This window comes from Nothoprocta perdicaria, unplaced genomic scaffold, assembly GCF_003342845.1.
Source record: "Nothoprocta perdicaria isolate Ctin4 unplaced genomic scaffold, notPer1 scaffold_0, whole genome shotgun sequence".
NCBI lineage: Eukaryota > Metazoa > Chordata > Aves > Tinamiformes > Tinamidae > Nothoprocta > Nothoprocta perdicaria.
Genome location: NW_020454092.1, coordinates 14259358 through 14274110, shown reverse-complemented (window position 1 = coordinate 14274110; position 14753 = coordinate 14259358). Strand labels below are relative to the sequence as shown.

Genomic DNA, 14753 nt, shown 5'->3' with positions numbered 1-14753 from the left:
TCTTAACATTTCCATTTGCAGAAGGAGGTGCTGGGGGATGTTTGCTTTGGCCGGCTCGAGCGCGTTTCGCCGCGGCAGCCGCGCGCTGCCCCTGCCCGGCCGAGCCCCGGGACGTGGTGCTGCAGCACGGGGATTTTTTGCACCCAGACCTGTCTCCCCCAGGGACGTGCAGCTTCCTTCATTTCCCACTGGAGTGGAGAAGCCCTAATGAGCATGTTGGCCAGGCTGCAGCTCGGCAGACACGGGCATGCGGGATCTTTATTCCATTTCACAGAATCACAGTGGATGTGAATTTGCTCACATTCCTCCTAATGCATTTCCATGAGAGTGGAGCCGCCCTCCGTGCCGAGCAGGCGAAGGAGCTCCTGCTGCTCCAGCCTTTCCGGATGCCCTTGGTGGGCCACACCAAGGTCCAACCCACCGGGCCGGGTGGCTGCCCTCAGTGAAGCAAGGAGAAGGGTGCTGAGCTGCCCCATCCCTGCCAGGTCCAAGGGGTCAGCTCTGGCATTCCCAACCCCATCCTGGTCTGACAGTGAGTGGGAATGTTTGGGGACCTCTCTGGAACCTCAGCGCAGGAGCAGTTATGATGCTGCCATCAGGAAATGCTCCCTGTCTGGAGCTGGCCATGGAGCCAGGACCTTGGCCAAAACGGGGCACGTTTTTTGGCCAGGTTGGCACAGGCAGGTGGAGTGTGTGCGCCCCTGGCCATCACTGTCACAGCTCGGACAGGCCTCGGCATCCTCTGCACCGTGGGGCTGCCGGATGCAGGGTGGCCCTTACCTGCCCCGGGTCCCGCGTCCCTCTGATTGTCCCTGGTCCCCCTGTCCCTGGGTCCGGAGGGCTCCGTGGGATGTGCCCAGGGCCTTGCAGGATGGCATCCCGTGGGGACCCAGGGCGCCAGCGAGGATGCTCTGCCCTGGGGACAGCATTTGGCCAGGGAGAGGAGCAGGTGGGTGCCCTGCGGGGAGCCCATGGGCACCTGGCCAGGGGGCTGCTCTTCCCTCCATGGACATTCCAGTGTTGGATGTCCGTGACCCAAGGCATGGGCTGCTGCTGCGCCAGAGCGGCAGCTCCGTCCCGTGCCCGGGCGCCCAAGGAACGTGCCCCCGATCCCCACGGGAGCCCGGCCGGCCGGGGCGTCCCAGCGCTCCCACCTTCCCTCTCTCCACACAGGGCTCCCCGGGCAGGCCGAGGCTGCTGAGCTCCCCGGCTTCCCCGAGCAGGCGCTGCCCACCATAGCAAGGCTCATCGAGGCGCTGGAAAGAAAAGGTACCGGCAGCTTTCCAGGTGGGACATGTGGGCAGGAGGAACGACGGTCGCGGGGCCAGGGCTGCACCGGGCGCCCGTGGAGCATCATCCCGGTGCATGGAGGGGCCAGGAGCCGCGGTGCTCCCTGCAGCACCTGGCCCTGGCACTGACCTTCCCTCTGGCCATTCTGCAGGACAGGATGGCGAGGATCCCTATGGATCGGCTCCCGGCTCCCTGGGCGACCCAGAGCTGCAGCAGGCTCTTCTGACGGGTGAGTGTCCCCCTCGTGCCCCGGCACAGCGGGAGCTGCCACCTTGGTGCAAACTCGTCCGCGGGCCCAAACCCAGCCGTGGCGCAGAGCGGGACGCGCTGCCGCCTGCGAGATGCTCTGATTTGGGGGGCATTTCCCCCGCTGGACACGGTCCCATCGCGGGCGGGCGGCAGGGAGCTGCTGGCAGAGCTATATCCAGCAGCATGAGCTCATCGCTTCCCCGCGCCGCATCCCGCCGGGGCCAGGGCTGCGGCGAGGGCAGGCGGGCAACGGCAGCGCATAGAGGAGCCCGCGCCTTGTCATGAGTTTGCCCGGGCTCAGCCCAGTGCTGCTCCCTCCACCGCGGTGCGGGGCTGGCTGGAACCAGAGCCAGGTCTCAGCCGCGGAGAGACGCGGGTGTTGGGAAGAGCTCTCGGTTCCCACCAGGGGTTTCGGCTTCCCTATGAATGCCCTAATTATGCTGGTATTTGGCAGTCGTGGCAGGAAAACTGCTAGAGAGCGCGCGGAAAAGGGAGTAGGGGCTGAAAAGGTTCAGGTGTTGGTTTCCTGACCCCAGACTTAACGTGTCAAAGAGAACAGGGTATTTTCTGTGCTAAAAAAGTGCTCGGTTGTCTTGAATTTCCATGGGGAGGGAGGAGGTTTCTCCAGGGGAAAATGCACCTGCATGAAGGTAAAGAGGTGGCTCCCCTCACTCCTGCTGATTCAGTCTGGTTTCCGAAGGGGAAAAAACAAACGCTCACACAATTGCAATGCCCAAACGCAATCCCATTCGACAGAGAGGTCTTGTAGCTATGCAGGAGGAGAGATCCCTGTGTGTGTGCTCAACCCTTATCAGACAGCGGAGAATCCCCGCACCCCGGCTGCTGGCAGAGGGGCTCCCGCGCCGCTCCGCGGATTGGAGCCGCTGTCTCCGGGCGTGCCGGGCTGCGTTGCCATCCTCCAGCTTTGATCTGCGGCCGCGCGCTCTGCCTGGAGACACGCTCACGTGCCCGGGAATTAGGTCAGGGCTCGGCGCGGATTAGAGGCTGCGCTGGCCCGGCCGCTCCGGCAGCGGCTCCGGCGCCCGGGAGCTGCTGCTAGGCAGACAGGGCCGGGAGGGAGCGTCGCTCCGAGCACCGATTCCCCCACTCCAATTCCCCCACTCCATGGGCAGGTGCTGGGCAGGGAGCCCTTGCAAGCAGCCTATAGGAATCGCATCCCCGCGTCCTCGCGCCGGCGATGCCAAATGGAGCCTCGGTGGGATCTGGGCATTCACCGGCTTGCAGGGGTCCGCAGGGCGGCAGGGGCTGCTGCTGGTGACACTGAGCCCCAGCACAGGGGCTGGCCCGGGTGCGTCGCAAAGACACCGAGTCAAAGCCAGGGAAATATTCCCTGGTCCCGGCGCTCCCCGGGCGCACAGCCAGGCCGGGCGCTGTGGCGAGCGCCGCGGGGCGGCTTCCTCCTGCAGGAGCCGCAGCTGGAGCCGCAGTGGCCGGAGAGGTCCCGGCATTTCCTGCCAGGCCTGACTCAGCCCCGCGCCTCCCAGCTCCGCTCGCTCCGGGAGAGATCCTGCGGGAGCCGGGTCCTTGGAGCCCGGCACGTTCCCCCTGCAGCTCAGATGCCTTCAGGATGGGCCTGCCCATGAGTCACTTGGGCATCTCCAGGGCTGGAGACTCCAAAGGATCCACATTTTGCGTTTGCAATTTTCCACGTTTGCATTTTTTCCAGACACCCCATGAGGGATGGGGCACAGACTGGTCCTGTCCCTCCACCTTCCCGTCGGGATGTGCTGCATCAGCTCCTGCATCCCGCTGCCAAGGGGCTTGGGAGGCTCCTGGCGCATTTTCCCTTTCCTTTCCCCGAACTTATTCCCACTTTCCATCCTGTACGGCACCTCTCCGGGTGCCCCCAGCACCCCCTTTGAGGGTGCCCGGATGGGAAGTCCCTCTCATTTATCCAGGGCTCAGCAGGGGACGGGGACCTGCAGGACCAGGCTGCAACATCTGGAGAGCGGCGGGAGAGCAATGACTCATCCTGCAGCATCATTAACTTCTTAGAGCTGCTTATCATCCCCCTCGGATATGGAGTGAGCAGATCCGCAGGCTCCAGCCGGGATGTAATTGCCTGGGAAGCCTCTGCCATTAACCCTTGCTGGGCTGCAGGAAGGAGGCAAGCGGCGGCCTCCGGGCCCCTGCTTCTCCTACTGTTCCTTGTGTCCATCCAGCTCCTCTCCGGTGGCTTGGCAGCACCAAGGGCAGCTGGAGGCGCCTGCTCCATGCAAATGAGCTCGTTAGGCAGCACCGGCTCCCGGGGCTAATCGCCTCGGGCTGCAGCCCGTGTGCGGAGCCTCCCTGGCTTCGGGAACAGATTGCGGCTGCTTCTCCCAATCTGTGCCAGCACCGCAGCAGCTCCCAGTCGGAATCTCTGCAGCGGGCAGGACTAGGCTGCCCGGGCACGTGCACATGCAGTTTGCACGTGTGTGCACGCGTGTTTGCACGTGTGTGCGTGCAGCTTGCACTCGTGTGTGCATGCACACGTGTGTGCCCGCCTGGCACTTCCCCTCTCCAAAGAGAGCTCTTTGTTCAAACGCAGCTGCCCAGTGGCAGCCTCTTTAATGCAACCCGGGGCAGCAGTGCCAGGGCAGGAAACGGAGAAGAAAAACACGGTCTCCATGGCAGGAGGCAAACGTCGCTCCCGGCTGGAGCGAGGCCAGGCCGGGGCGACGATCCCGCTCGCAGCCCTGCACCGTCTGACACCACCACGTCCCCTCTGCGCGCCGGCCGCTGCCAAGGGGACGGCCGCCAGCACCGGCAAAATCCCTCCTATCCGCTCCAAAACCCAATGCCAGAGCCCGGGCAGGGAGCAGCCTGCGGGAATGGGAGCCCAAAGCTCGTGGAAATGCAGCCGGCCGCTTCCCGAGGAGAGGGCCCTGCGGAGCGCAGGGCGCGGCTGCTGCAGGGCTCAGGGATTCGCCCCGGGTTGCTGGATCTTTCCTTGCCGCTCCCACGGCCAAGCACCAGGCACGGGACGGGAAGAGGGCAGCAGCCTGTAAATAAGGGAGCTCTCTGATTTCTATCCTGCTTTTCCACTTTTCCTTTCCTTTCACACATGCTGGCAGTATCAGGACCCCCCACCTGCCCATGGGGCCAGGGGCTCCTGCCCTTTCCCCATCCCACCACCCTGGCTTCTCGTTAGGAAGGAGATTTTCTTGGTTATTTTTGGCTCCTGACACTGTCCCCGGGGTTCCCGGTCCCTGCAAGGCAGCGAGGCCACAGATGGCCAGTCAGGATGGTTAAAGGCTTGAGTGTTTTTCTGTTGAAAAACACCAGTTTTTGGGAAAGGGGGCGTCTCCTGATATGCTGCTGATTGGAGCTGAATTTTTTGGGGAAAAATAGGAATTAGGGGAAGGAAAGAGCAAGAATATTCTGGCTGCATCAAACTCTGAGATCACAGCAAATCAACCAGTCGGGTCTTGAAACGCCTCCTTTAAGAAAGTGCAAAATTTGCGTTTCTCCCCTTACCCCCCAATATTCCCAAGAGTTCAGTTTCTACAAACCAAACCTCTTGGCCAGCCCCAAATATCTGGGAATTTCCACCGTCCCCTTCTCTTTCCCTGAGGCTTCTCCCAGGAGGAGGGTTTCGAAACGTGGGCCCTGGGGCCGGCGCGGAGCAGGAGGGCTCTGCACAGGGGCCAGGGCCCCACAGGCAGCCGCATCCCGGCCCTGCAAGGAAAACGCACGAGGTGACGGCTCTGAGATTGGCTCTTCCCATGGGATGCACTGAAGTCGTGGCCCCGCGCGGGCTTCTTTAGCACCTCCATCGGAATGCTGACCCCATCCCGGGCTCACATCTGCATGAGCTCAGCCCTTCCCGTGGGATTTCTCCCAGACGTGGTGTTGGGTGTCCCGGGAGCCTCCTTCACCGCAGCTGCATCCTGGTTGGCACAAGCGATGCCGGTCGGGCTGCACTCGCAGCACTGGGGAGCACTGGGGACGATGCCTGGTGGGGGCAGCCCAGGGAGCATCTTTTGGTGCTTCCTCCTTTGATTTGCATCCTTTGGTGCGTTGTCCTTTGAATCATTTGAAGTTGCATCGTTCAGTGTTGCATCGTCTTTACTGGTCTCCAGGTTTTATTCCTAAGCAGGCAGGTGGGCTACTCCTTTGGGACAAAGCACGAGTTTTGATCAGGGTGTTTTTAAAAGCAGCCCCTCCTGGGGTGGGTTTGGAGTCTGGCTCCGTGTCCGGAGGGGCTGGAAAGGGCCCCCGGCGCTGCCGGCTCTGCTGGAAAGCCAGAGCTCTCTGACGCTGGGGCGGGAACATCACTGGGTGCTGCCGGGGGGATTCACGGGCTGTCCCGCTCATCCGCTGGGTGCTGCCGGGGGGATTCACGGGCTGTCCCGCTCATCCGCTGGGTGCTGCCGGGGGGATTCACGGGCTGTCCCGCTCATCCGCTGGGTGCTGCCGGGGGGATTCACGGGCTGTCCTGCTCATCCGCTGGGTGCTGCCGGGGGGATTCACGGGCTGTCCGGCTCATCCGCTGGGTGCTGCCGGGGGGATTCACGGGCTGTCCCGCTCTCCTCGCAGACGCCGCGGCCGTGGACCTGGAGCGCTACGACGGCCGGAGCCTGGCGCAGGCCCTGACGTGGTACCTGCGGGAGCTGCCGGCGCCCGTCATCCCGCCGGCCCTGCACGCCGACCTCTTCCTCCTGGCCCAAGGTGAGCGGCGCCGGCGTTCCCGGCCGCTCGTTGCACTCCATCTTTCCATCCGTCGGGTGGGAAGTGGTTGCTCCCAGTGTTGCCAGGAATCACTGTGGCTAAGATGATATGAGCAAAGGGCACGAGGCCTCTCCAAAGGGTTGTACAGACCCGGGAGTGTTGGGATGGGAGCTGGGAGTGGGATGGGAGCCCGGAGCAGGCGCTACCCCGCTAGGCTGCCGCGGGGTCCCCCATGGGATCAGCACCGTCCTGCCGGCGCGTGCAGGGCTCAGCCCAGACGTGTCGCTCCAGGGACCATATCCAGCCCCAGAACCTCTACACTGGGAGCCGCGGGGATGGCCCGGACGTGCGCCCACAGCTCCGGGACACTGCTCTCCCGTGTGCCGAGTCGCGTAAGGACACGGGCGTTTCGCAACCCGCCGTGCTCCAGCCGCCACAGGCTGCAAGCGGAGCAGGCGCCGGGATCCCATCCCGCTCCCAGGGATCCCACCTTGCAGCACGGGGTGCCCTCCCGCCCAGGCGTGACACTGTGGGACACTGGGGACACTGGAGCCTGGCGCTTGGGTTGCGCTTTGCCCCACAGACCCCCTCCCAGGCTACCAGGGCTCCCTAAGGAAAACCCTAAGGAAGGAACCACCGAGACAAGGCTGGATCATACTGTGCACCCTCCAATCCCACTGTGCATCCTCCAAATCCCACTGTGCACCCCCCAAATCCACTGTGCAGCCTGCAATCCCACTGTGCATCCTCCAAATCCCGCTATGCATCCATGGCCCTGCTCCATCCGGACGGTGAGCAGTGCCGGTGTGTCCAGCCCTGCCAGAAGTGCAGCTGGCTGCCAAGTCTCCGAGATGCTGGCCCAGGAAAAAAGCATTATTACAATATTTTGGCTCTGCTGCCTGGGAATTTTTTACTGTAATCTCGTCAAGACTTGGCTTTATATGGGCATGGAAGAATTCCTCGCTTTTTTCGCTCAGGATTTTGGAAGTGCCTGCAGGTCTCTGCAAGCTTTTCGGCCTCTGTGCAAATATGTGAAGTTGTGAAGGTTTCAGCTCTGATTTTTTGCACTGAAGTGACAGGCTGGTAAGCAGCTGGGAAAGGGCATTTTTCCAGCTTGGCTGGGACCAGGGCTGTGGATGGAGGTTCTGGAGAGCCCCCCTGCCGCTTCCCGCAGCGCGGGAGCTGCCCCCTTTTCCCGCTCCCGCTGGAGCCCATGAGGCCGGTGGCATGGAGACACTGGAGACACTGTCTCCCCCCATGCCCATTGGAGAGGAGAAATCAAAGGCTGCCTCCCTTCCAAGGATAAAAACTCAATTAGAAAGCAATTAGCCGTGTTGCCTCGTTAAGCTACTTCAAAGGGAAGCGCCTTTCCCCTGCAGCCCCGAGTTCCTTGGATTCCTGCGCAGGAGCGAGCTCTGCTCCTTGCACAACACAGAGGAGGAGGAGGGGGAGGCGGAGGATGGAGCCAGGAACTGAGGCGAAAACCGGCGGGGATTTCTCTGGGGCTCAGGAAAGAAAAAAAGCAGCTCTTTGAGGAGACGGTTCTGGGTTTTGGCAGTCCGCCCTGCAGGGAGCCTCCTGTGCCAAGGCTGAGGCTGGAGGGACCCACCACACGAGGGTCTCATCTATGACTCCTTCCAAACCCTTATCCGGGTGGATTTGGAGCTGCTCCCAGTGGAAAACTGCGCAGTCCCGGGAGCACGGAGCTGGTGCCTGCAGCAGCTCCATGGCTGTGGCGCTCCGGGCAGCTCCAGCTGGGATGTCTGCACTTCCCCTTCGCCCTGCGCTGCCCTGCAAGGGATCCCGGTTTTGGGGCACCCAAACCAAGCTGCTCTCCATCGCGCAGCCCTCGGAGAGCCTCAGCCCCAAGCCGTGGGGGGAACCCTGGAAAAGCGGCTGGCTGGCACGAGCCAAGCCGGAGAAACAGGAGGTTTTCCAAACCCCGTGCTCGAGCTTGGCCATGCTTCCTGTAGCACAGGCCAGGATTTCTCCTTAGGGCAACCCAAAGGGCTGGAAACTGCCAGAAACAATTCCCCAGGTCTGGGAATTGGTGCAGGTGCAAACAGCGCTGGGGTCACATCCCGTTCAGAGCCGTCCACGGTGCCCCCAGCTCGCTTGCAGGGCTCCCCAACCTCCCACCACCTCCGGGATACTGGGTGCACATCGGCCCTGCGACCTGGAGGATGCCAGTGTGAGGGGAATGGGCACGGGGGGTGCACCAGGGAGCAGAGACCCCACGGAGCTCATGGCACATGTGCTTCTTTCTCCCCTGCTGTGCGCAGAGAGCCCGGGCCTGGAGGAGTGCGGGCAGCGGGCGGGCGCCGTGCTGGCCGCGCCGGCGCTGCCGCCACCACACGCGCTGCTGCTGCGGGCGCTCGCCGGGCACCTGGGCCGCGCGAGCCGGGCCGGCCGCCCCTCCGCGCGCCGCCTGGGAGAGCTCTTCGGAGACCTGCTCCTCCGGCCCGCTCCCGGCAGGTGAGGGGCGCGCGGGGTCCCGGCGGCGGGGCGGACACAGCCCCAGTCCCAGGGTGCTGCTCCCGCGCGGGTTTGTCCCTGGGGTGCGAGTCGGGGTCACCCTCATGGGCTGTTTTAGTTGTGTTCCCCCCGCCAGCTCCTGCCTTGCATCTCCATAAAACCCTGGCGCTGCAGGGTTTATTCCCCTGGGGATTTTCACACGTGCGCTGCAGCCCTCCGACATCCCACAGAAGGATGTCCCGGGATAAGGCAGGTGCCGGGGTCCCACCGAGGGCACATTTCGGGATGCCCCAGTGCTCACGGCCGCCCTCTCTTCCTCCTGCTCCTCCTCCTCCTCCCCGCAGCGCCGAGGGCAGCCCGGAGCTCCGTGCCAAGGTGGTCGAGTCCCTCATCGTGGCGGGCGGCGCGGCCGAGGCCCCCGGTAAGAGACGTCGGGGGTGTCGGGGAGGAGCCGCGCGGGGCCGTGGGGACGTGGGGCTCCCCACTAGGACTCTAGTTACGTCTTGTTCTTCTATCCAAAGCGGTGTTGGCCTCCAGCACCCGTTCATCCCTGCACTGGCTTGCAGGAGGGGCCCGGGATGCTCCCGAGGCTGGGATGCAGGCGGCGCGTCCAGGCAGGGCAGGGATGTGCTGGGGAAAAGCGGGTGCCTGGGCCCGACCACAGCCCTTGAGGACCGTGGTGAGCAGCCCTCGTCCTCGGGCTTCTCGTGACTGCTGTGGGATCGCGTGTCCTCCCGATCCGAGCCCTGCGGAGCAGCTCCCAGCTTTCCGCTCGGAGCATCAGCATTGGCCCTGGTGGATCCTGTCTCCGCGCATTCCCTCCTTGTAATACATCTGGGTCCCTGTCATCGTGCTGCACGGCGGTGGGGTGGCCAGCCCTGCAGGATTACAGCTCTTAATATTGCTCGTAAATCAGCCCTTTCAGACCTGTCATCTCGTCCCCTGCTCCCCCTTGGACGCTCGCCCATGGGTTTGTCGGCATGGATCTGCCTCCCGTGCCGCTCGTGCGCATGTTGTGCAGCTGGAGCCCCGGTGCCATCCCCGCATTCCCGCAAACCAAGCGGGAACGTGGGTCAGGACTCCGGGGTCCTCATCCCGAACCACAAACCCCTTGGGAAGGTGGCCCTAGGGATCTGGAGCTGGGACTCCCAGGCTCTCCGTGCGACTTGTCCCGAGTCCTGCAGCCTCCCCTCTGTTTGCCTCTGAAAGGGAGGATATTATTACTGGTCTGTCATCACATTAGGATGTTGGGAAGCTTAATTAAATGCCTGCAAAGCGCTTTTGAGAGCTGTGGACGAAAGATGCTATATAAAGGGCCAGGAATTATTATTAGCAGCCGGCGCGGGGGCCGCGCGCTCCCCTTGGTGCCGCCCGCCCCGCCGCGCGGCGCCCTTCACGTTTCCGAGCGCGTGTGGGGCTGCGGCCGTGCAATTATACATGTAAAATAGCTATAAATACCCACAATGACACAGCGGGGTGTGCCAGCAAACCGGGAATAGGATCAGGAGCTGACCCGGAGGAAACCGCGGTGTGACCTCATCCGGACTCGGGCACAAATGCACCCCGCGCGAACGGGCGCCCGGGGGCTTGGCACACACGGGGTGTCAGCCCTCTCGGGGCTGGTGTTTGAGGCTTTGGTGCATAAAAAAAACGAGTATAAAGGATGAAAAGCAGTGTTGGAGCTTGGATCGCAGTTGGGGGTGCCGGGTGTGGATTCGCTGGTGGCTGCTCTGGCGGCTGAGCTGGGTCTGCACCTTCTGCCGAGGGAAGGAGCTGCGGGAGGCAAAGGCCAGGGCCAGGCGGCCGCATCCGGAGCAACTCTTGCTGCTTCCCCCTGCGAGTCTCCATCAGCAAGGAGCCCTTCCAGGAGCCGGGAGCTCCCGGGCAAGCTCAGGACCTGGTGCCGGGAGGATCCAATGCCGCAGCTCGGGTGCAGGAGCGCTGGGAAGCGGCAGGAAGCCGTGATGTAAATAGCAGCTCAGCTGAGGGCAGATGACTTCATCTCCTTTTCCTCTCCTGGCGCTATTTATAGGCACTTCAATTTACTCCCCTTTGCTTTATTATCTCTCCGGCAAGCCGCGAGCCCGCGGACAGCGGGATGCCTTTGCTCACAGCGCAGCAAAGACCAGTGCAAACCCCGTCCCCGAGGGAAAAAAACAATTAAAAACGGGAGTGGGAGGCAGGAAAAGAAGGCAGAGAGCTGGGGAGCAGGAATATGTCGGATTTGGGGGGAAAATAGAGAGGATTTCAGCTTCTTGTGGGGGGAATAATGAAGGGAGATCTGCCTCTCCATCCTTGGGAGCACCAGGGCCGCCGGTGCGTGGGCAGGTGCTGCGGGGCACGGGGACATCACCGCGCGGGGACACTCGGTGTCCTGCGTCGCTGTCCCCTTCCCTGCCCGTGACCATCGCACCGCCGCCTTGTCACCGCGCCGGGCAAGGGGAGAGCAGCAGCAGCTACAAATAAGCACAGAGGCCTTTCCGGATGCGTCCCAGGATGCGAGCGTGCGCCCCCGTGGAAGGGCAGGGGGATGGGGGTTCTCTGATGGCTGCTAGTGTGGCTGAGCCCACCTCTGCGGTGCCTGCGCTTCCCTGCTCCGGTGCTCCCCGATCATCCCATTGCGCGGGGGCAGCGAGGGGCACGTGCACACATGGTGGGTCCGGGATGCTGCCCGTGCAGATCCCGATGGAAATCTCCCTCTCCCAGCAGCCGCACGGGCATCTCTGATGGGCAGCGTCGCCGTCGTGGAGAGCAGCTGCCCTCCACCAAATTGCATCGCATGGCTTTGAAGTTTTTAATTATCTCTGCCCGTCTCCTGCCTGCTCCCCTTGGAATCCACGGGAAATCCCCCTTTCATCCCGCCCTGGGCACGGACCAGACGGAGCCTGCGCCCACGAGGGCAGCGGAGCTCGCGCCGAGCAGTGCCCGAAACGCCTCCCCCGCCGGGATCCGTGCAGATCCCGGGAGACGCGCTGGGCATCCGTGTGGTCCTCAGTGCCCCGTCCCCCCACTTTGCTTGCATATCCCACCAGTCTCATACTCTATCCCACCCGTCTCGTTGCATATCCCACCAGCTCGGCTGAGGATCCCTGGCAGTCGCTGCGTGCCTCGGTTTCCCCTCTGTGCAATGGGGTCCCACCTGTGGATGAGGCCGGACATAGTCAGGCGGCAGCTTGGATAAAACAGGGCAAAAACCCTCTGCAAAAGGCAGTTTCCCCAGCAAGTCCTGCCAAATCTGTCCCCATCCATGAGAGCGCTTTGCTAAGGCAGGTTTTCCTTCCATCCTCCATTCTGTATCCCGCAGCTCATCCCATACCCAATTCCCTGTCTGGGAGCAGCGTGTGGGGTGGGGACAGGGTTAAAAATAGCCAGTGGGGGCAAAAACTACCCCAAAGTGTGGGGTGAAGGGCAGCGCAGGGCCCTAATCTGAAAATAGTCCAGAGCAAACAAATTAATGACAGGGAAAAAGAAACAAAAAGAAAAAGAGAGGAAAAAACAGCAGGCGAGCGCCTAGCGACACGAGATGGGGAGAGCAGCTAAAAATACCGAGTGCCCGCGGCGCAGGGAGAGGCACGGCGGGAACATCCAGGGCTGCCATCCGAGCGGAGGCTCCAGCTGCTCCATGCCCCTGTGCAGCCAAGCGCAGCGTTCCCGGCACGGGAATGCTGGAAATCCCTGGGCAGCGGGGAGGGATGAGGAGGAATTCCCGCCAGCCACAGGGACGGGCTGGGAATATCTGCAGGGGACGGGGATGTGACTTTGGCTGCTGGGTCTCCACGGGCAGCCACTCCGCCGGGATGGCTCCGGCCGGGATCCCAGGGAGGTTGGGGCGCCCGGGAAGGCGCCGCTCGCCTCCTGCTCGCAGGCTGCCGCGGGCAGGAGCCGGATGCCGGCGGGGACCCCCCGGCGCTGCTAATTTTAGCCCCGTGCTCAATTAATCATGGAGCAGGAGGGGCCGGGCGCCGCAGCGAGCCCAGCCGGGGCGCCCGCTGCCCGCAGGGAGCTCCGGGAAACGGGGCCCGGGGCGGCCTCCCGCCCGCTCTGGGAAGCTGGGACAGCCCTTCCACCCGCCCATCCTCTTCCTCTGCAGCAGCCCACGGGAGAGGCCGGGAGAAGCCCGGGCAGGGATGGATGGAGGATGCTCTGCAGCTCCATTCCCATCTCACGCTCGCGTCCTGCCTCAGTTTCCCCACTGCCGTCACCGCGGGCTGCCCCGGGTTCCTCCGCTGTGCTGTGGCTCCCTGTATCCCACTGTGGCTCCCTGTATCCTGCTGAGGCTCCCTGTATCCCACCCCGCTCCGCACGGGCTGTTCTGGGCAGCGCCACGCTGAGCACAGCGCGATCCAAGCCCGGCAGCACCGTCGCCCCGCGCTGGGGGCACGGCTCCCGACGGAAGCCGTTTCCGCTCCGTTCGGATTCAAGCCCTTTTCCTGCCGGGCCCGCGTGGCCGGGGCTGATAAGGGGCGGATCATTGTGAGCTGCGGAACAATGACCCGTGCGGGGTTATCGCCCCGCGCAGGGGCCGCCGTGCGGGGCAGCACGCAGCGCCCGCGCCTCTCCCGTCTTCTTTGCCTTCTCGGTTTTTCCAGCGTGTCTGATTTTTTGGGATGCGTCGGCATTTGGGCCAAAGACAAAAGCAGGATCCCCCAATCCACACTGCCCAGCTTGAAATCCAGGCATCCGAGTGAGTTGAAACAGGCGCCCAGACCAGGACGGAGCTGCCTGACCCTCGGATGGGTCGGACACCGGATGGGTTGTTGGTACAGGCTGGTGCCTCCGTATCCCTCCCCCAGGAATGGCGGGAAGAGCCGGCCAGGCCGGCGGGGCCGCGGGAGCCGCTGGCCATGGGCTCCATCCCTGGGCTTAGGCCGCGGTGTCCGCCCAGCCTGACCCGCCGTTGAAGTCTCCCAATGCCGTCCCGCCACGGGGACCCAATCCAGCCTGCAGCTCACGGTGTCTCTGCATCAGGGGCTGCCGGGGCGCCTGGCCCTGGGCCCTCCATGCGTCCCCATCCTGGCTCTGCGTCTCCAGACCAGCTGGGTCCCCATCCTGGCTCCGTGTCCCCTTGCCGACCATGGTGCTCATGGCTGTGTGTCTGAGTTCCTCTCTCCCACGGACACACAGCACCTCAGGGATGACCCGGAGCTGCTCCTCAGCATCCAGAGAGCCCGGATATCCATGCAAACGGAGGGCTTTGTCCTCTGGGACAGGCAGGCCTGGAGCAGTGGCCCCAGACAAGGTGCCAAGGAGGGGAAACCAGCACCTTAACTGGTGCCTGGATGTGCAGGGTTCACAGGGCGGCCTCTCCATCCCCAGCACAAAGGATTTGGGCTGCGCTTTCTGTGGTACCTGTTTCTATTTGACTGCAGGCCTCTTCTTGCTCCCCGTCCACCTGATGCTTGAAACAACCAGGGCCCCAGGCACAGGTGTGATGAGGTTGACAGTCTAGGGCTCTGGCTGTAGGAGCAGGGTAGGGGATGGTTCCCCCAACTTGCCTGGGAATAGGTCCTTGTCCCTGGCCCTGCTCCTAGGAGAGCTTGTCTTGGCTCTCCAGTGTACTCCAAGGTGAATTTGTGCCGCCCTCTTTCCATTTCCTTCCATCCACCCACTTGTTTCTGGATTCCTGTCCGTATGGGCAAGGGTTCCCGCTGGCACATCCCCTGCGCTGCTTCTGTGCCAAAGTGGTCGGTGAAAAATGTGAACCGAGACCAACTGGAGAAAGCCCCGCTTGGACCCATCCCGCCCTTCCCATGCGGCATTTGTATCCCGCTCCAGCGGCGCTTTTGCCGTCCCTGTCACGATGGGATGCAGCCGCTTCAGGGTGTTCCAGCTCCAAACCCAGAGTCACACCAGGTCTCTGGAAGCTCACGGCCATGCCCAGGCCTTGGCCAGCAGATTTCTCCATCTCTCGGCCCTTGGCTGGAGGGAAGATGCTGAAGGGGCTGGGATATCCGCAGTGCTTGGGGTCTCATGGAATGGGTTGGGATATCTGCAGTGCCTGGGGTCTCATGGAACAGGTTGGGATATCCGCAGTGCTTGGAGTCTCATGGAAGGGGCTGGGATAT

The 14753-nt window shown here is 63.2% G+C and overlaps 1 protein-coding gene across 2 annotated transcripts in view; it reads left to right on the top strand.

Annotated features, from left to right (window-relative positions):
• The window catches only part of LOC112942696 (phosphatidylinositol 3-kinase regulatory subunit gamma), a 58784-nt gene that overhangs the window by 1620 nt on the left and 42411 nt on the right, over positions 1 to 14753 (top strand). For both annotated transcript variants that reach the window (XM_026033687.1, XM_026033695.1), the window contains exons 2-6: positions 1174 to 1269; positions 1442 to 1519; positions 6082 to 6213; positions 8496 to 8688; positions 9033 to 9109. In XM_026033687.1, the coding sequence (XP_025889472.1) occupies positions 1174 to 1269; positions 1442 to 1519; positions 6082 to 6213; positions 8496 to 8688; positions 9033 to 9109 (576 nt within the window). The remainder of the gene's footprint in view (positions 1 to 1173; positions 1270 to 1441; positions 1520 to 6081; positions 6214 to 8495; positions 8689 to 9032; positions 9110 to 14753) is intronic.